The sequence below is a fragment of the Molossus molossus genome, unplaced genomic scaffold, assembly GCF_014108415.1.
Source record: "Molossus molossus isolate mMolMol1 unplaced genomic scaffold, mMolMol1.p scaffold_m16_p_28, whole genome shotgun sequence".
Taxonomy (NCBI): domain Eukaryota; kingdom Metazoa; phylum Chordata; class Mammalia; order Chiroptera; family Molossidae; genus Molossus; species Molossus molossus.
The window spans coordinates 1,810,917-1,832,003 of record NW_023425364.1 but is presented as its reverse complement, the minus strand read 5'-3'; the positions used below and the strand labels follow the sequence as shown (position 1 = coordinate 1,832,003).

At 60.8% G+C, this 21,087-nt stretch overlaps 1 protein-coding gene across 4 annotated transcripts in view; it reads right to left on the bottom strand.

Annotated features, from left to right (window-relative positions):
* Positions 1–1,991: 1,991 nt before the first annotated feature.
* MAP2K3 (mitogen-activated protein kinase kinase 3) overlaps positions 1,992–21,087 on the bottom strand; it is a 41,115-nt gene continuing 22,019 nt past the window's right edge. For 2 of the 4 annotated variants that reach the window (XM_036278386.1, XM_036278385.1), the window contains 10 exons: positions 14,914–14,980; positions 14,513–14,561; positions 13,409–13,522; positions 13,146–13,265; positions 11,851–11,967; positions 10,913–10,964; positions 9,602–9,729; positions 8,639–8,716; positions 3,455–3,500; positions 1,992–2,948 (listed from right to left, as the gene is read on the bottom strand). In XM_036278386.1, coding sequence (XP_036134279.1) covers positions 2,521–2,948; positions 3,455–3,500; positions 8,639–8,716; positions 9,602–9,729; positions 10,913–10,964; positions 11,851–11,967; positions 13,146–13,265; positions 13,409–13,522; positions 14,513–14,561; positions 14,914–14,927 — 1,146 coding nt within the window. In that variant the 5' untranslated portion in view covers positions 14,928–14,980 and the 3' untranslated portion in view covers positions 1,992–2,520. Of the gene's footprint in view, positions 2,949–3,454; positions 3,501–4,491; positions 4,632–8,638; positions 8,717–9,601; positions 9,730–10,912; positions 10,965–11,850; positions 11,968–13,145; positions 13,292–13,408; positions 13,523–14,512; positions 14,562–14,913; positions 14,981–21,087 lie in introns of those variants that run through there. The other 2 variants (XM_036278387.1, XM_036278388.1) reach the window with 2 other exon arrangements.

Genomic DNA, 21,087 nt, shown 5'->3' with positions numbered 1-21,087 from the left:
TTTGCTGTTTTAACCTTCCAAGGTTTGAGCATAAGACCCGCAAAGCAGTTCCTCTGTCTCTGTTAATATCACTGTTTACAAAATAATTACGAAGATGATACAGCAAGCTGGGGGCAGGAGAGTGACTGGTGGGCAGGGAGGCCTCTGTGGGGAGGTGGTATCTGAGCAGACAGCTGAGCCAGCCAGCAGCCAGCAGGACACCTTGGGGGCACCAGGATAGCTAGTGCAAAGGCCCCGAAGCAGGTCCGGGCTTGACGTGTTGAGAACAGCGAGGCTGAGCTCAGAGGACCAGCAGGCTTCACGGGGAGGTGTGAGCCACAGCAGGACTCTGTGCAGAGAGGCTGAGCTGATATTTAACAAGGCTGCTTTCCTGGTCAGGAGGAAACACGAAACCCTCCCTCAGGGCAGCCCCCACGAGACCAGGCCTGACCGTGGCATTTTTTACTGAGCCTAGTGAAGAGGCCCGCACAGCAGAGACCACAGGCCTCCGTCCTGTCAGTCCAGAGCCTCGTCTGGGACATGCAGCTACCCAACCCCTGCTGAGTGGAGACACCTGGACTCTACAAAGGTCCTGGCCCAGCCCGTGCCCGTGATCTCCGCCTCAGCCTGCAGCGCACGGTGGGGAGCCTTCACTGAGGTCACTAGTGGCATAAACTGTCAAGGGCCTGAGGACTGAACGGTACTTTGGAAATGTCAGATGGACCTGCACACTGGCTTCCCCCACTTGGAAGCCTGGACGCCCCTTGTAAAAGCGGAAGGTCCATCAGATGCTAACTGGGCAGCTGGTACTTGAACGCGTGTGGAGAGGAACATGCAAATTCTAAGTGCCTTCTAATCTGGCCAGTAAACTACAGTGATACCTCGGTTCTTGAACGCCTCGGTTTTCGACCAAATCGGTATTTGACCAGGAGATTCGAGAAATTTTGTCTCGGAATCCAAACAAATATTTGGAACTCGAACTTCCGAGATGAGCCGAGTTGAGCCGAATGGCGTTCATTCGGCCCAGCGCGCCTTGCTCGCGTCATCAGTGTGAGTGCAGAGAGAGAGTCACGCTTTGTGGAGTCACGCTTTCCTATTGGGTTTCATTGCTTCGGTTCTCGAACAATTCGGTTCTCGACCGTCCTCCTGGAACGAATTATGTTCGAGAACCGAGGTATGTACTTGGTAAACTACAACTTGCTTTTTAATCCTGTAGAGGGCTTCGCAAACGGTGTATTTCTTTGTAAATTGTGTTTCGTAAACAGCCTGAGCTGAGGTAGAGAAGTCAGCCCAGAGAAGACGCCCCCATTTCCCGCAGAGGACTAGGATTCTCTGACCCTGAGATGTGTGTGGGTGGGCTGACTCTCCAGTGTTTGATCCTCCTGGTTTGTGATTAGCCTGGAGATGAGCATGTGACCCGTTCCCAGCCAATAAGCCTGACCTGGACCTCAGCTGGGGGGGGGGGGGGGCCTTTGCTAAGCTGGTAGGAGCTGTTGGGTCCTGATTTGTCCCCATGAGGGAGTGTGGAACCGGGAGAAAATAGAGCTGAGGTGGACACAGTTCTACAGGATATGAACCATGCTCCTGGATCAGCTGTGCCTGAAGCCACACACAGTTCTGCTTACAGGAGCAAAGAAATTTCCTTCTGAAGACTGACGATGGTCAGTGCCTGCCCCAGCCCAGGCCTCAAGGACCAGAGCCAGACTGGACGCTGGCAGAGGTCATCCTTGAGCTGCCTCAACTCCTCCCAGACACTACCTGTCTCCATGCCTGTTTCTCCAACCTACAAGCTGTGTAGCTTTGGGCAAGTTACTTCAGATCTCTGGGCCTGTTTTCTCAACTGTCAGCGGGATACCACAATCACCCGAGACAATAACGCCCTCACGTCGTTTGTGACAGTGCAGGGCCCCGGCAGGTCAAGCCCCTGCTGCCCTGAGCACACTGCCCGGCCCCATCCCAGGGCAGGGGCCCTTCTAGCGGCCGGGACATTCACTGAGGGACGGGCTTACCACTGCGACAGTCACACAGCCTGATCACCCACTTTTTTTTTTATTATTAAAACAGCAATCAGGTAACTGCCCCAACCCATCAGGGATAGGATCCAGGACAGATAGTCCTTTATTCAAAAAAGAAAAAAATATGTAGACTACTAAAAGCAAATCCATCGCCTGTCAAGCCAGTCCCCACGGAGACCACCTCGAGCAGCGACCTTGAGCCCATCCTCCCGGACCCCCACTTGCGCAGAGGGCGAGACTTCGCCTGCTGGGCCTCTGGGGAGGAGGGGGGAGAAAACCATGCAAAACAAACAAACAAGCAAACAGCCAAACCCACAAAGCAAAAAGATCAAGAAAAACAGAAAACAAAACAAAACGAAAAACCGAGGACAGATTTTAAAAGGCAAGTGTAACGACACCCCTAGTGGACAAGACAGGAGGCGGCCGGGCCACCCGGTGCCCGCAGAGGCGTCTGCCAGAGCTGGGGGATTCCTGTGGCTCACCCCCATGCCTGCTCTACCAAGGACAGGACAGAAATGGGGCCCCCCTAGGTCAAAGTGCGCAAAGTCCACTCAGTCAAGAAGTAAAAAAATATACAACTCGGTGGCGTCCGGGGCTGGGCCCAGGCAGCGCACAGGTCCAGCTGCCTTCTCTGTGAGGGGTGGTGGCGGCAGGGCATCCCGGTCCCTGCGAGTCCAGGGTCCTTGGAGCAGCAGGACAGAGGCACCGGTGAGGCTCCGTGGGCCCGGCAGGGCACCCGGACAGTCTGCTTCTGTGGCACTTGGGACCAGCCCCCTCGAGTCCTCCCAGAATGCCCAAGGCCGGCGTGGCAGCAGCTTATGGGTGCGGGCGAGCACTGCCCCGCAGGCTCCGGGCTGCCGGGCGGCCCGTCTACGCGTCCTCCCCCAGGATCTCCTTCACAAAGGCAGCGATGGCTGTCCTCTTGGTTTTGTGTAAGGTGAAGAAGGGATGCTCCTGATGGCGGACAGGACAAAGCATGGAGCAGAGGTGCCTCCCACCTCCCCAAACCAGCCCAGGCCCTTGTGTGTTCCTCTGCCTGGCAAACTCCTATGCATCCTTCTAGCCCCCAGAACGCCCTCCACTAGAGACAGCACTGACGGCATGCTCCTCAGCCCTCCAGCAGCCACTCTAATCTCACTTCTCCCACACGTGCCAAGCCTCTGCCCGTGACGGGCCTTCGCCTTGGAAGGTCCTCTCCATCAGTGGGTAAATCCTTATTCATCCTTCCAGGCCCAGTTCTAATGTCACCTCCTCTAGGCAGCCTTCCCTGATGCCTTCAGATACAACAGCCCACCTGCCCCCCACCCCACCCCTTTGCACCGCCTGTGTGCCCTGCACAGGGCCTGGCGGGGAGGAAGGAGGCAGCCAGGGTGAATGAGTACCTGAATGAACTACAGCGGGGCCAGCCAGAGCTCCCACCTCTGTGCCTAGGGCGCCCCAGCGCCGCCCCACCCACTCACCATCAGCTCCAGGTAGCTCATGCGCTCTGCGGGATTCTTCCTCAGGCTAGGAGAGAACAAGGCAGGTCTGGGCAGGCTGGCAAGGGGGAGGCCTGGCCAGCCCTCCAGGCCGGCTACGCCAGCCGGCTCACCCCTCCCGGGCAGTGAGGAGACCCCATGTGCTCCTGGGTCTCCGGGGAGCAGCAGGACTGTTCTGGAGCTCCCATGGATGGAGCGGAACCCATGGGTGCAAAGGACAGACATGCACCTCGTGTTTTGCCTCTGGGTGTTAATTCTGTATCTCTTGGGGTGTTAACTGTCTTGTCCCTATAGCACTCTGGGGGATTTCCAATGAACCCAATACTGAAATGCTGCCACCAGCAGGCGTATCCTGGTGTCCCTGCCCAGGAGGGAAAAGTCCTCCTCACAGGTCCTGGAGGAGGGGAGGCCCTAATTAAAAGGAGTCAAGGTAATTGATGACTGTTTGAAAGGCTCCTTTGTTTTCAGTCTTTTTTAGTCTCTAATAAAAGGAATAAAGGCTACAAGTTTTCCTCTGATTCTCTCTTTACCTGTTTTCTTGCCGTCTTTCATTGAATAGCTTATAATTTCATTTTTCAAATCTCTGTAATATCTGAAGAGTGAGTGGGAACTTACTTTGGACTTCCACGTGGCTTTTCCCTCTTCATTATGGACTTTCTGTTTTATTTCATGATGAAGTCATGGCCTGTATGACTTTGCCTATTTCCTTGGTAACCTCAAACACCACTTTTACAAGGTTCCCATGGTATTCTTTAATCTGATACAAAGTTCCTGACTTTGATAACAATAATATCTTTGTACTATTCAAACCGTCTGCAAGCTTTCTGTTTTCTCTTCCGTCTGCCTCGGTCTGTCCACTTTCAGGACAGAGTTAACGTCTCCCCGAGAACCAGTCTGCCCGATGTTCCCGGTGCTCTGTCTCTGCCTGACGCATGGTGCCGTGCTGTTTGGGGACGACCTGCTGAAGGAGAAGCCCAGGGAGGAGCCGCGGCCTGGCCAGGGCAGGGCTGAGGACTCACCACTGTGCAGTGAAGTCCACAAACTCAGGAGAGAAGCGGTCGGCGGGGAGCTGGGGGGACGGCTCCTCCACCACCTGCTTCAGCTGCTGGAAGGGTGTCCCCCACGACTCGTAAGGAAACCGCAGAATAGCCAGCTCGATCTGCAGGGAGGACGGAGGCTGCTCAGCCCAATCCACACTCTGCCCCAGACGCGGGCATGTTCAGAGCTGGCATGGCCCGGCCCGGCACTTGGAGCCAGGGGGCATCAAAGGAACAACAGAAGCCAGGCGGACTCGGTCGTTGGCTGCTCTGACCAAGCCAGCAAAAAGTACGTGTGGCTCACAAAGCAGATCCTGACCCAGGCTGTGACTAGTCTGACCAGCTTCAGATTTGCAAACAATCTGAATTCAGAAGGTTTTATGTAAAAACCCAGATTCCGGCTAATCTAGAAAAATCAGAGGAGCTGGCAGCAGCTGGCAAGGGAACTTGGAGGGGCAACAGCGTCACTCTTCACCCCAGGCCACTCCCTCCCCGATGTCTCCACAGGTCTCAGCCTCTGCTGCCCCCATCCAAGCGGCTGCTATTACAGGGGGACAAACGGACGGACGCGCAGTGATGCTCACAGCCTCTCTGCCCCCAAGGCTGCAGGAGGAAGGTGAGCCGGCCCACATCTGACTCCTTCAAGGCAACGGGCTCCTGGCCCCGCCAGGTGGGAAGATCGCAGCCCCTCCACAGCCCCATTTCCAATGCCGCCTCCTCCAGGAAGCCTCCTCCTCTCTGCCCCCATCACTGCTTCTCCTTGAATATGTGGCCGCCGCAGCCCTGTGCTGCCGGACCTCCTGCACGGACATCGGGGCCACCCAGGCTCTGCACCCCCACACCTAACCCTGTCTCGCCGGCACTGGGCAGAAAGTCACCGGTGGAACAAACGGGCCAGCTCGTGACAAACTCAGAGCTCCAACATTAACTGCTGAAATAAAGAAACAAATCGGTCAGGGCAGGCCCCTGCCTGAAATGGCGGAGACGTCTCGATGGCGGCATAACGACCATGATGAACAGGAAAGACTTCGACTCCAACAAATGCTTCATGGTGGCAACTGGCACCCAGATAGACCACGATGCTAAGGGAGAACCTTCCCACAGGCTGAGGCCCCTTTCCAGCCAGGACACACCCCCCACAGACAGGTGTGCACAACGCAGTATGGAGGGATTGTGTGTGTGTGCTCGCGCATGTGCGTGTGCACGTGTGCAACTGTGTGCGTGCATGTGTGCAACTGTGTGCTGTGTGTGCGCGCATGTGTGTGTGTGCGCGTGCATGTGTTCACAGGGCAAATGCAGGCTGCGCTGTCCTAGAATTTTCAGACTCCAACAAGCAGAAGTGAGGACCATGGGCTGCCAGAGAAGGACCCAGAGGCCTACCAGAGTTCATAATTAGAAAAAATGGAAACATGTCCAAACCCTTGACCTGATGATCCCTTTCCTGGTCATTTTTCCTAAAGAGCTCAGAAAAATAGAAAACAAAACAGGATGGCCTGGGGCACAGAGATGCACGATGGTGTCATCTGTGGTAGTGGACTTTGAGAGGCAGCTTCCACGTCCAGCGCCCAGAACCGGCCTGCCCCAGGGGCTGAGGGCCCTGGCACTGTGGCGAGGCACGCCCTGTGACCCCCGCCCTGCGACCACCCACGAGCGTCCTGTGCCCAGCAACCGCTCAGCGCTCACTGTGGCCGAGAACCTTCCCTCCTGGTGTCTGTTCTGGTCACTGTCCCGCAGCTGGGTCAAGTGCCCAGAGAGCTACCAGGGGGCTCAGCAAGGCCTGGCGGGGGCCACCCGGAGGGCCAGCCGGTGTGCACAAGGGTGGCCCGGGGCTCCAGTGGAGAGGAAGAAACAGAAATGTGAAATGTCTGGGGCCAGGAGCCTGGCTGAGCGACAGTGGCCAACGGGAGTTCCGGAGAAGAGACCCGAGGGTGTGACCATGCCGAGGGTGTGACCAGGCGCAGAACTGTGAATGACCTGAGGCCGCGGAAAGATCGGACTAAAAACTCAACAGAGGCAGCCCTGCCGGTTTGGCTCAGCGGTTAGAGCATCAGCCTGCGGTCCGGAGAGACCCGGGTTCGGTTCCCGCTAAGGGCACGTACTTCGGTTGCAGTTTGTCCCCGGCCCTGGTTGGTCGGGCGGTGGCAGCCACTCTATGTGTCCCTTCACATCGATGTTTCTCTCTCTCTGTCTCTTCCTCTCTCTCCCTCCTACTCTATCTGTACAAAACATGGAAAAATGTCCTCGGGTGAGGATAAAAAAAAAAAAAAAAACTCAACAGAGGCAGAGCAACGTCCTCGTGGGCGTGGCCGCTGGGGAGGAGGAGCTCCGTGTGTGGGGTGGAGCCACGATGGTTTTCCCCCTTTTACTTTTCCTGTGTCTTTATATTGTGTTTCTAGTACTTTGTAACCGATGAGGGTGGGGACCGAGCCTGTAACACTGCAGCCCCCCACCCCCCACCCCAGGAGCTTGCAGTCTGACTCCCTTGAACCTGGGCTGGTCCTGACTGGCCCTGACCTGCAGTGAGCAGACAGACTGTGCGCCAGTCCAGGGCCCAGGGCTTCACAGCACTCCCTGCGGAAGGCTCCCCACCAGGGCCTCCACCACCCTGCGGCCCAGCCCAGCTGGGACCCAGACACAGCCGGTGGAGGGAAGGCCCACCCAGCTGAGTGCAGCCCAGAGCAGACGCGAGAAACAATGAGCCGCTGCTGGTTTGCCACCAGGTGCTGAAGGGGTCTGTTACACACACTTTTCTCCGCTAGAACGTGGTGGCCCCAGGGTGATGCTGGATGGACAGATGGGAAGGAGAAGAGACAAAGGAGGGAGGGAGCGTCCTGTGAGCCTGTGAATACAGGGAGCACTAGTCTCATTTTCTAACTGAGGGTTTGGAAAACTCATCTGTGGGTCCAGTGTGTACTGTTTGGACAGGGAATAGTCCTCTCCACTTCAAAAAGAAAAAAAATGGTAGCATTAAGGAAAAGTGAAGGTGTCACCAGCTCCTCCATTTTGTCTTGGACACAACGATTTTGATATTGATTCTTTCCCAGTGTTGTGGACAGATACAAAGTTACAATCCTGAGGATTAGGGTGGCATCAATTACATCCACAACACAGACCTGAACGCCCACGGACACCTCTCTAACCCCCAGACCTGGCCCCGGCTCACCCGAGGCACCCCTCACCTTGGGCTGCTGCCCTGGGACCCCACAGGGCCCTCTCCTACCCACCCAGAGGTGCTGCTGCCCTGCTCCTGCCCCCCCAACTCATCATACTCCTCTGCGCCCGGCACTTGACTGACTGACTGACTGTTGACTACACTCTGACCCCAGCCCAGGGAGCCACAGGAACCGAGGCAGGGAGGGTGCTGGTATTCCCCCAGAAACGCCAACACACCCACATCCCACTCCTGCAGACGGCTGTGGTCAGGGTGTGGGGGCAACAACCCCTCCAGCCAGTGAGTCGGCTGGACCAACTCCGGTGTGCTGGGGACACCAGGTGGCATCATGCCGTGCCCGGCTGAGACCCTGGGCCGCCTGGTTTTTCCCTCCCTCCAGCCCATGCTCCACACAGCGCCAAAGTGACTTCCTGAAAAAACCCACTAAGCCAAGGCCTGCCTGAGAAGGGCCCAAGTTCTGCTGGACGGTTCATGGCCCAGCCCCACCCCCAGCCACAGCCGCAGCCACGGCCCTGGCCCAGAGCTGAGCACCTGCCCCACCCGGCCCAGCCCCACAGGCCAGGACTGAGAGCCCACCTGCCCCCCCTACCACACCGTGGGAATGCACTAGGACCCCACAGGCAACAAATTTCTTGCTGTGAGAAAACTTTATAATGTTTACCATTTTGCTTTTAAAATTATTTGTGAACCAGGAGCTCCCGTCACTGGAACTGGCGGCAGTTTCTCCCAAGCACCATGAGCTCTGAGTGCTCCCAGAACTTGGGTGAAGGTGCCCCTCACCACGAGGGGAGGGCTCCATGGCACCCACAGACCCTGCCGCAGTACGCCAGAACTCTGGACGGCACGTGTTCTCAAACTGTGGAGCCTACACTTTTCTCCAGTCTGAACGATTTGTTGGGCCCTCCAACAGCTCCTGGCCCGGCCCGCCCACAGCCAGGGCTACCGCCCGGGCATTACCATGGTGATGCCGAAGCTCCAGACATCCGACTTCACGTTGTAGCCCTTCTGGTTCAGCTCTGGGTTGATTCTCTCCGGCTGTAAGAAGGACCAGCGAGGCATAAATACCGGCTCCACGGGGAGAGGCTGGAACAGGGGTGGCCCACGCCCTCCACTAGATATTGCCTCTTGACCCCACACTGAGGGCTCAGTGTTCCCCCTGTCCCACCTCTCCCACCCCGAGACAGATGAGGAAACTGAGGCCAGTGAGGGCCAGGGTCTCTTGATGAAGGCACAGCCAGCTAGGGATTAGGAAGGACCCGGGGAGGAGAGGGACCTGCACCCCGGGACAGGGGAGGAGAGGGACCTGTACCCCGGACAGGGGAGGAGAGGGACCTGCACCCCGGACAGGGGAGGAGAGGGACCTGCACCCCGGGACAGGGGAGGAGAGGGACCTGCACCCCGGACAGGGGAGGAGAGGGACCTGCAGCCCGGGACAGGGGAGGAGAGGGACCTGCACCCCGGACAGGGGAGGAGAGGGACCTGCAGCCCGGGTCACGGGAGGAGAGGGACCTGCACCCCGGGACAGGGGAGGAGAGGGACCTGCAGCCCGGGTCACAGGAGGAGAGGGACCTGCACCCCGGACAGGGGAGGAGAGGGACCTGCAGCCCGGGTCACGGGAGGAGAGGGACCTGCACCCCGGACAGGGGAGGAGAGGGACCTGCAGCCTGGGTCACAGGAGGAGAGGGACCTGCACCCCGGACAGGGGAGGAGAGGGCCCTGCACCCAGGAGCCTGTAGGACCCCAGGAGTCACCTCTGCATGAGTGTCCCTACAACTTATCCTGCAGGGGTATTTCGGGGCGCACTGAATAACAAGGGTAAGAGGGCTGCCAGGCAGGCTGGGCTGCGCACTGCCTCCGTGGCAGAAACGCGTGGCGCCCGGCAGAGGGCTCGCTGCCCGGAGTCGGGCTGGGACTACGCACAGCCATGTAGGGCTTGCAGCCGGCGTCCATCGTCTTGGCCATGGAATCCTCCAGCTGGCCGCTAATCCCGAAGTCACACATCTTCACGTGTCCCTCCTTGTTGATGAGGACATTGGAGGGCTTCACATCTGCCAGGGACAGAGCAGGCCTTTCCAGGAGCCCTGGCCGAGGTGGCAGCAGGCCCCCAGCCACCGCCCGGGGCGCAGGGCGAGGGGCTGAGGCTCCAAGAGGCCCTGCCCAAGCCTAAGGCCACCGGGCGGGTGACGTGCAGCAGAGACGAGGCCACAGGCGAGGGGGAGTCAGGGCTCTGCTGCTTCGCTGGCGGCAGCCGGGCACCATCAGCACTTTGGACACGAGGGCCCGAGGGGCAGGCTTGTCCTGGCTACCGAGCCTGGAGGCTGGGACCGGGCCCTGCTTCCTGTACACCCTCTAGCTCTGGGGTCCCCCGGGCTGGGTGCACACCTAGGAGTCAGCAGGTTCAGCCAGGAGGCAGGTCTGCCTGAAAGCGTGGAGACCACCCCGACTCAGGGCAGAGCCGGAGCCGCCACACAGCGGAAGTCTCCCGCAACCTGCCCCTGGGGTAGAGACGCACTGGAAGGCGTGGCAGGTTCCACACTGACCTGCCCGCAGCCGTGGGCTGGGGTGGGGCCGGGAGGCCACTGAGCGGCCAAAGCGCTGAGTCTAACTAACCCTGTGAAAAGCAGCACATGGGGTAAGAGAACCACTAAGAACAAGGAAGAGGAATAAACTACAGCCTGGTGGTCTCAGACTCAGGCCCGGTGAAGGGGGCCGGACACGTGCGCTTGAGTCCATTTATGTGAAGTTCAAGAACAAGGAGAACCAGTCACTGTGGGAAATCAGACGAGGAGTGTGGGGTCAGGGGTGCAGGGACTAGCCAGGAAGGGCCGAGAGAGCTCTCCAGGAGGGGTGAGGGTGGAAACCCGCACCCTGCCGGGGCGGGGGGGGGGGGGATCCACGGTGCGAGCTCTGAGCAGACGCACCGATTTCACAACATGCAAACGGCACGTCCAAACAAAGTCAGCCGGCCTCCCAGGGACAGGTCCCTAGCCCTGGCTCAGCAGACAAACCTAAGGGGAGGCGGCAAACCTAGGGGGCAGGGCTGGTTCGGTTGGGCTCAGGAAAACGCCTGGAGAAGTGGAGAGGGGCCAGGACTGGGAAGCAGGCTCAGCTCCACACCCCCGCAGGGACATCCCCACCAGCATCTGAGCCTCAGTTGCTCGCCCTGAAAAGGGAGGGCGGTCCACCTGCTCCCGGGAGGTGGCCTCTCCCTGGTGGCTGGTGGACACTGACCTCTGTGAATCACGGACAGCTTGCTGTGCAGGTGCTCCAGGGCCCTCACGACCTGGCAGGACGAAGACAGCGATGTCACTTCTGGTTGCATCAACACGGCAGGGCAGTAACACACCCCCTCCGTGTCCATCTGTCTGCCTGCTGACACACTCGGCCCCTCACTAGTCCAGGTCCTGCCCACATTCCACCAGTGCCCCAGACACCTGGCCACCTTGGTGCACGCATACCTGGCCTCCTGCTTTTCCCCCACCTACCCAGCAGCCAGGGTCCCGGGCCAAGCATTCGCCAGGGAGATGATGCACTGGAAACCCCTCCAGAATCCTGGGCCATGGCCTCCCCGCACGGGCATCACCACTCCCCAGCCCAGCCCCCTGCAGCCTCCCCGCTCCCCTCCCACACTCAGCAGAGCAGTGCACGCGCACCTGAGCGATTCCCCTCAGGAAGACACGACGGGGAAGCCTGAGCATCGCCCCCAAAGACTGACTCAACACCCAGGCACGGCATTTTCTGTAGTCCCAGATGCACCCAGAAGTAAACCCACGGCACCCCCTGCCTGCGCTGGCGTCCAGGATGCCGGCGCCCAGGGCTGCGCCCTCCCCTAGCAGTGCTCAGCCCAACAGCTCAGGGGCTGGGCGAAGGGTGAGGGACTAAGCAAAGAAAAGTAAGAAAGACTTGTGGACAAACAACAGTAGGGTGACAGCCAGAGGGAAGGGGGTGTGGGGGGAGGTAGAAGAGGGTAAAGGGGGGAAAATGATGATGGAATGAGACTTGAATTGATTGGAATGGTAAACACACAACACAAGATACAGATAACAGATTGTCCAATTGTACACCTGAAACCAATATAATGCTATTAACCAAAGTCACCCCAACAAATCCAGTCTAAATAAATAACTATGTGCCTGGAGCTCCCGCCCCACCAGGTGGAGGCCACTCACAGACACAGCAATCTCCCCCAAGATGTCCTCCGGGATTGTCATGTTCTTGTCAAGCACCTTCCGGTAGAACTTGTCCAGGGACGTGTCCATGAGCTCCATGCAGATCCACACATCTCCCTGTGGGTGGACACCCAGAGGGGAGTTCAGGCCAGCCTGGGGCTGCACCTGGGCCTGGACAGCCTGCCCGGTGCCGGTGCCACCCAGGCCCCTGGCAGACACATCTGCCTGTCCCCCAGCTCCTCCCATCCTGCTTCCCAAACCCCGTGGCCTGTCCGCAGCTCCCCCTGCAGGCTTGTCCCCGCTGCTGGGCACACACCAGCCCCTCCAGGCTCACCTCTGGCCTCCCCGATCTGACCCCTGTTCCATGGTCATTTCCAGGAAGAAGTGACTAGAACTTTTGGGATCCGGCTCAGCTCAGCTCCAGGACCCAGCCCTGCAGAGCCCTCCTGCTCCACCCTGGGGGCTCCCCCCACACGGTTCATCCCACTCTGACAGAGGCCGACAGTTCCCTCCTCCACCTGCAAGGCCCTGCCTCCTCGCCCGTTCCCCCAGCAAACTCCTCAGGACAGCCTTCTTGGGCACCCCAGGCCCCTGGGCCTCCCCGCCAGCTCTGGCCCAGCATGCAATGAGGCCCCCGAGCGGCAAGGGGACAGCAGCCTGACCCTGGATGCTCAGCCAACCAGACAAGGGATGGCGAGGCCCTGACCCACCACTGGGCTGCACACCCAGCCAGCCCAGGGATCCAGGTGCTCAGTGAGGCTGGGCAGGAAGAGCCCTGACCTGGCCACTGCTCGAGGTGGGAAGTCGCCACTCGAGCCAGGAGCATCCACCCGGGCTCCGGGGCCCCGTGCACAGCCCACACCAGCCCTCACCCAACCAGGCACACCGTGGCTTCCCCCATTCCTCGCACCCCACACCCAACCTTCCCATAGACCCTCCCAGCCTCCACAGCTGCCCCTGCCCGGAGCCCTGCCCTACTGGCAGATGGCCACACAGGCACACTCACTGAACACCAGGCCCCATCATCTCATCTCCGTGACAACCTCGTGGGGGGTGCCATTACTGGTCTCATTTCACAGACAAGGAAACTGAGGCCGGAAGCAAAGAGACAGGCAGTCTGGCTCCTAGGCCTGAGCTCTCAAGAGCCCCACTTCGCTGACACACAGGCAGGCAGGGCCCTCCGCAAGTGGCTGTTGGGGGCCCGGAGTGATGACAGGAGGCTCCAGGCCAGGGGGGGCAGGTGGCAGACGAAAGGCAGGGCGGGGCAGTGGAGCTCCCGGCCCCCGGCCACCCACCTCTCTGAACAGGGCCCCGTAGAAGGTGACGGTGTAGAAGCAGTCGACGGTGCGCATGTTGATGTCCAAGTCCATCAGCAGGCGCTTCTGCTCCTGCGAGTTCACGGTGGCCCGGATCCGCTGCGGGGAGAGGCTGCCGTCAGGACCTGCGGCAGAGGGCGAGCACCACCACCCTGTGTGGGAGGGAGGCTCCGCCCCGCCTCCTGCAGGCAGCCTCCTGGGTGTCCCGTGGCCGGTGCTCCCTGCCAGGCAGGGCCGCTCACCTTAACAGCCATGATGGTGCCACTCTGGGCATGCCGCACCTTCTCCACCACGCCGTAGGCCCCACGCCCCAGCTCCGAGATGGTCACCAGGTCATCCGCCTCCACCTCAAAGTTCTTGGGAGACAGAAAAGAGAGAAGGTTGGTGATGAACAGTTAGGAGCTGGCCCCTCAACTCAGTCAGTGGAGACGGCTGGGGCAGCAGAAAGAGAAGACACCGTCAGACCTGGGTGCGAATTCTGCACCCACCACTTCCTGCTGTGTGACCTAGGACAAGTCACTTAACCTCTCTGAGCATCGATTTCCATCTATAAAACAGGCACAGTACCAATACCCCCGGATAGCCTGTGAAATGCCCCCAAGGTCACAGGCAGCTCCAGAGGTGCCCTTCCCCTTGCTCCCCAGCCTGCTCAGGTGGGTAGACTGAATCACGTGTTCAACCAGTGTTTACTGAGCACCTACTATGCACAAACCCGTTTTAGGCACCAGAGACACAGAGAGAACAAAGCAGAGACCACGCCCTCACCGTGAGCAGTGTGGCCCTGGGGCACCACCTTTCTCCCCCTCTCTCTCTCCGTACCCCCCCTTTCTCTCCCCCCCTCGCCCCCTCCCCCGCCCCCCCCCTCTCGCCTTCTCTCTCTCCCCCTCTCTCTCTCACCAGAGGCAGACAAAAGGAAATAAGCAAGTGACAAGTGTCAAGGAGGAAAAATACACCCGGAGGGCGAGCTCCACCTGAGCCTCGGTGTGTCTGGTGGGTTGAGCATGGTCCCCGTACGGGATTCTCAGTCCCTGCTGCCCAAGCCATTGAGGCCGGTGGAATGCAGGTCCCCAGGCATGGCCCCGAGCACGGGGTCGAGCCTGCATGTCCCACACAGTTTCCACAGGTGCGACAGGGACAAACTCTGACCCCAGGAAACTCCCCAGGGCCCCGTGAGGCCCATTCCGGACGGAAAGATCAGAGCAGCCAGCACTCAGGCAGCCAGGCCGCTCTCAAAGCCCAGCCGTCTGGCACCCATGGCCACCTCCCAGTGGCCCGTCAGGGTCAGCCCAGACCCACTGTCAGATGAGAAGGCAGGAAAAGCCACCCAGGCTGCAGCCAGCACCTACCCTGTCTCCAATGGTGATGAAGGTCCGCGAGTCCAGGTTCCGGGGGGGGCTTCAGGGAGAAAACAGACCCCATGAGCCTCTGAGAAACCACGCCCTTCCCCCCCCCCCAGAGGAGCAAGCTGGCCCCGGACCAGCGGCACACCCTGTCCCAGGAGGCGGGCTCCTCAGGGCCCTCACCTCAGTCACTGAGCATCCCTGTGCCAGGCACAGGTGCTCACCTTCCTATCTCAGATGGGGTGAGGGGCACAGCACGGAGATACCTGCGAACCCCATGGCCACCCAACCTGACCAGCTCGCAGGGGGCTCCGCCTAGGACCACGACCCCCTGCTTGCTGCCGCCCGCTGGGGCCCTCCAGGGAGCCTCTCAGGCTCAGACAGGGGAGAAACTGAGGCAAACTCACGTGGGGTTGGGCATGGGCGGCTTAGACACACAGGAGATCCGTAAATCCTTCTTCCTCTTGGGTTTTCCTGAGGGCGAGACAGTGGGGTGTCTGGGACAGTTTCTGGGAGGGCGTCAGTCTGACAGCCGCCCTCCCGCCGGGTGCTGGCTCAGGGCAGGCACGAGGCAGACAAGTTCCTCCCCGTCCCAGCTCCGCTCTCAGCCTCGATTTCCCCGTCGGCCACGGCAGAGGTGGCCAGGAGACAGCTGACGCAGGCTGGGGAGCCCCTGGCTGGAGCCTGGCGCCCATTTCTCTCCCCCTCCCTCAGTTTTTGCCTTTGCTGCCCCTGGAAGAAACAGACACCCCAGAAGCCCACTCCCTCATCGGGGTGCCAGGTAGGCCTGAGTCCTCTCACCCTTACCCCGAGAATGGGTGAGGGGCTGAGCTTCCCGAGCCCCATGTGGTTGAGTACATGTGGCTGAGCCCGTGTGGCTGAGCCCGTGTGGCTGAGCCCCATGTGGTTGGCCCCGTGTGGCTGAGCCCCGTGTGGCTGAACCCGTGTGGCTGAGTCCGTGTGGCTGAGCCCGTGTGGCTGAGTCCTGTGGGTGGGCCCGTGTGGTTGACCCCGTGTGGCTGAGCCCGTGTGGCTGAGCTCGTGTGGCTGAGCCCCGTGTGGTTGGCCCCGTGTGGCTGAGCCCATGTGGCTGAGCCCGTGTGGCTGAGCTCGTGTGGCTGAGCCCCGTGTGGTTGGTCCCATGTGGCTGAGCCCGTGTGGCTGAGCCCCGTGTGGTTGGCCCCGTGTGGCTGAGCCCTGTGTGGCTGAGCCCCATGTGGCTGAGTCCATGTGGCTGAGTCCGTGTGGCTGAGCCCGTGTGGCTGAGTCCTGTGGCTGGGCCCGTATGGTTGACCCCGTATGGCTGGGCCCGTGTGGCTGGGCCCGTGTGGCTGAGCCCCGTGTGGCTGAGCCCTGTGTGGTTGGCCCTGTGTGGCTGAGCCCGTGTCGCTGAGCCCCATGTGGCTGGCCCCATGTGGCTGAGCCCCATGTGGCTGAGCCCGTGTGGCTGAGCCCGTGTGGCTGAGTCCTGTGTGGCTGAGCTCGTGTGGCTGAGTTCTGTGGCTGGGCCTGTGTGGTTGACCCCGTGTGGCTGGGCCCGTGTCGCTGAGTCCTGTGCCTCTCAAACTAGCTGAGTGTGGCCAGGTCCAGGGCATGTGGCTGGCGCTGAAGAAGACACAGCTCCGTGGAGCACGGGACACGGGCTGACCTGGCAGAGGGCCCTAGGTCAGAGCCACACTCTGAAGAAGCTACAGGCAGAGAGAAGGTCCGGAGACCGGGGAGCCACGGGTGAGGAGCAAGGCGGGCTTCCATCCACAGCCCCGGCTCCTGGAGCCCAGATCAGGGCTCTGTCTTCCAGAGAAGGGAAGCAACTAGCCCGGGTTGCATGGGTGACAGAGCTGGGATTCAAGGACGACTCCCCACAACCACCCACGACAGACACAGTGACACTCAGGTGCCTGCTCCTGCAGGAGAGTCCTTGCTGCCTCCCACCGCCCTGCGCCCGCTGCCCTCCTGCCAAACTGCACTGGCTAGCTCCACCACCCCACCAACCCCACACTGCACCCCACTCCCTACCAACCCACACACTGCACCCCACTCCCTACCAACCACACACACTGCACCCCACTCCCTATCAACCCCACACACAGCACCCCACTCCCTACCAACCCCACATTGCACCCCACTCCCTACCAACCCCACACACTGCACCCCACTCCCTGCACAACCCCACACACTGCACCCCACTCCCTACACAACCCCACACACTGCACCCCACTCCCTACACAACCCCACACACTGCACCCAGGGACCACCCTACACAACCCCACACTGCACCCCACTCCCTACACAATCTCACACACTGCACCCCACACCCTGCACAACCCCACACACTGCATCCAGGGACCACCCTGCACAACCCCACACACTGCACCCCACTCCCTACACAACCCCACACACTGCACCCCACTCCCTGCACAACCCCACACACTGCACCCCACACCCTGCACAACCCCACACACTGCACCCCACTCCCTACACAACCCCACACACTGCACCCAGGGACCACCCTAACAACCCCACACACTGTACCCCACATGCTGCACAACCCCACACCCTGCACCGGAAACCACCCTGCACAACCCGACACACTGTACCCCAGACCCTACACAACCCCACACACTGCACCCCACTCCCTACACAACCCCACACACTGCACCCCACACCCTACACAACCCCACACACTGCACCCCACACCCTACACAACCCCACACACTGCACCCCATACCCTGCACAACCCCACACACTGTACCCCAGACCCTACACAACCCCACACACTGCACCTCACACCCTACACAACCCCACACACTGTACCCCATACCCTGCACAACCCCACACACTGTACCCCACACCCTACACAACCCCACACACTGCACCTCACACCCTACACAACCCCACACACTGCACCCCACACCCTACACAACCCCACACACTGCACCCCATACCCTGCACAACCCCACACACTGTACCCCAGACCCTACACAACCCCACACACTGTACCCCATACCCTGCACAACCCCACACACTGTACCCCACACCCTACACAACCCCACACACTGCACCTCACACCCTACACAACCCCACACACTGTACCCCAGACCCTACACAACCCCACACACTGTACCCCACACCCTACACAACCCCACACACTGCAGCCCACACCCTACACAACCCCACACACTGCACCCCACACCCTACACAACCCCACACACTGCACCGGGGACCACCCTGCTCAATCTGACCACTGCCCGCAGTGGACGAAGGACCGCGCCAGGCTCTGCCCCAGGTGACGAGTGGGGGAGTCCTGGAGACCCTGCCGGAAGTCACCTCTGATTCAAAGTCAGCCTCTGCCATGCCCCCGTCTGTGGCCTCGGGGCCTGTGCCCCTGGTGGGGGCTGAAGTGCTCAGGCCCAGGGGCCAGGCCACGGGCTGTAGAGAGGTGGGAGGGGTTGTGCTTCGCGAAAGACGAGGCCTGGGCCCCGCTGTCCTCAGAGTGTTGGACCCACCAGGACACAGAACAGCCCGTGTCTGCACCGGGGCTGTGGGCCGAGCACCGCAGTCTCTCCCGGGGGCCACCTCAGGGGCCCAGAGGCCACAAGCATGGGCTCTCTCTGCCCCAAGTTGAAACCCCACCTTTGCCCCTTGTAGCTGGGTGGCCTCTCCAAGCCTCAGTGTCCTCTCCCGTGCGACGGGGATAAAACCAGAACCCATGTCATGGGCTTTCTCAGGGAAGCACCTAGAACGGACTATGTGCCCTCCAGGGCCTGCCCAGACGCCTCGGGAAACAAGGCCCACAGGCGGCAGCAGCAGCTGTATTCACCAGGCAACTGCCATCCGCTCGGGCCCTGGGCGCCCATCACCAATCACAGCATCACACACGAGGCATCTGGATGGCGTCACGAACTGAGCGGCTCTCCAAGCTTCCATCCATCAGAGGAGCCTGCTGGCCACCCCTGTGGCACCCCCACAACCCTAAGGGAGAGATCTTAGCCTTACTTTATTTGGGGAAACTGAGGCTCAAAAGGGGAAGCCACTGCACAGTGAGTCAGGGGTCAGGCACTCCTGGATCTGCTGACTCAGACCCACGACCAGGCCAGTGGCTCACAGCACCCCTGACAGGGGCTTCGCCGGAGGAAAAACTATCATCGTCCCCAGCGGGAAGCACCGGGCACCTCGTGCTGCCCAGGAACCAGGGGCCCCCCAGGCTTCTTTAGGCCCAACACAACAGCAGCACCACAAAGCAGAACAGCCGAAGACACAGGCTGTCACCTCCCGGGGCCACTTCTGTGCGACTCTGGAGCCGACCAGACTCCTGGCCTCTGGGGCAGGGGCAGGGCCCGGGCTGAGCCTGTGGAGGCTGCAGCCCCAGGCCAGGGTTGCCAGCACTGCGTTCCATGGGTGGCAGTCCGGGGACTCCGGCTCTGCACTGGCTGACACCCAGCACGGCACCCTCCTCCTTGCACCTCCAACCGCCTGGCGAGGCGATGTCTCCTCTGCAGGGCACAGGGCTTGGCACACAGTAGGTGGTCCTATCATGGACCAGAAATGGTCACCACGGTGACTCCAGGCCTCCACAGAGGTGGTAAATTTCCTCCTCAGTAGTGAGAATTACAGACCCTTTTTTTCTTGACTCAATGCTTTTTGTAACCAGAAAGTAAAACACTTTACGTTAAAAGTTGCTAACCACTCGGGGTTCTGTGAGCCACACTCGGGCATCTGCGGGGCCCTTGGCTCCAGCCCGCACACCCATCCCAGCTCGGGGATCTGGGAACGCCACAGATGTGCTCTCCCTCACCACGACTCAGTTTCCCTCTCTGTCAAGGGAGCGTCAACCCTGTGGCCAGATGGGGGAAGCGGGGTCCTGACTCCCTTGCCCCTGCCCATGTGGGTCACCAGGCCGGCGTCGGGAGTGACCTGGTCTCCCTGGGGCAGCTGTGGGAGGAAGTGGATGAGGCTGCCATGGAGACAGCCCAGAAACAGGCGGCAGGCCACGAGCTGCCACTATTGGCCACAGACGTCAGCACTGGGCCCAGATGGCCACACAGCCCAGGGCTGCCCAGGTGCGAGGCCACCGTGGTGACAATCACAACAAACAGAGTTTCATAGGCCACCGCCACAAACCTGCCTTGGCAGAAGGTCCCCAGCTCAGGCGGGCCCAGCCAGGCACGACGTGTCCTCGGCCTGCACCGGCCTCCCAGGACTATCAGGAGTGTCCGGGCAGTGTCGGTGCCGTGCCCTAGCCGCACCTGCCACGAGGAAGAGTAGTGGAGCCATCTGGAAACCCAGAGTACCCGAGATAAGCAGCCCTCTGGCCTCGTCCCGACAGCACCCTGTGAGCATCTCAGCAGCCCAGGAGGGCAGCGCTTTCTGTGTCTGCTGTACCAGGGGCTCAGCAGGAGCTGTGACGTGGCCGAGGCCACGGAGTGGGTGTCTGGTAGGAAGCAGACACTGGTCTGTTGGCTTCAATGACCAAACACCAACAGAGAGCCTGAGGGGCTTCCCACCCCTGCAGCCACCCCTGTCCCAGGGCCTTGGGGAGACTCTCAGGGCGAATCGCGGGGACGGGTGAGACAACCCCTCCCCATGAACCCTGCCAGGGCCCCGCACGAAGTGTACCACCACACTATGTCCCATTCAGTCCCATCCCAAGTTTCCAATGACAAAAGCAATACTCCCCATTCACTGTTCTCACCCCCTCTTTGGAATGTTTAGTGCTTCTTGTGATTTCTTTTCCATGGGGGAAGTCCTGGGCCCCAAGTGTCCATGCCCCTCAGGTAAAGACATGTGCTGCCATGGAGATGGGGGAGACCCTGTGTCCGCAGGCTCCCCATGCTCCTCCCCAGCCCTGCCCCACTCAGCAGTCATGCCTCCCCTGTGGAGGGCCCGCAGAGACATGGCCCAGACCACCCACTCCCCTGCACAGGTGCACTGAGGCCCCGGAAGGGGAGGCACAGTTGTAGGTGGGCAGACTCACCCCGACAGCCCATGTTCACTGGCTTCGACAGGCAAAGCCCGGCCCAGCATCTGACACCATCACCCCATCACGCCAGCCCCACGAGGCGGGGTGCGCAGAGCGCCCCGTCCACGGCAAGGGCCACTGGGGCGCAGAGCCCACAGGCTCAGGGTCCCGGCCCCGTGGCACCGCTCCCTCGAGGAGGCTCTGGTGGGTGGCAGGGACAGACCTGTCCCCAGCACAGGCACCCTTTCCCTGAGGCCCTGGAAGAAGGGAAGGGCTCTCCTCCACTGGGACCTGCACCTGCCAGTCGCTCTCTGTGCCGGGCAAAGGGGAACACAGGCCGGGCGATGGGCAACGCTCACCCCTCGGCCAGCCCTCTTTGTCACCCAGCCATGTGGGCCCGGCCTGGACCCCAAGGCCCAGGCACAACCTGTCCTCCACCTCTGAGCCTTCCCCATCTGCCGAGCACAAGGGGAGGGCGCAGTGTCGCCCGCCTCACAGCACCCACCGTCCTGCAGGGGGCAGACAGGGTCCTGGACGCCCAGACTGTGCTCCCACCTCGGACATGTGTCAATGTCTGCGGACATTCTGACTGCCACACCTGGGGGTGCTACCGTCATCCAGC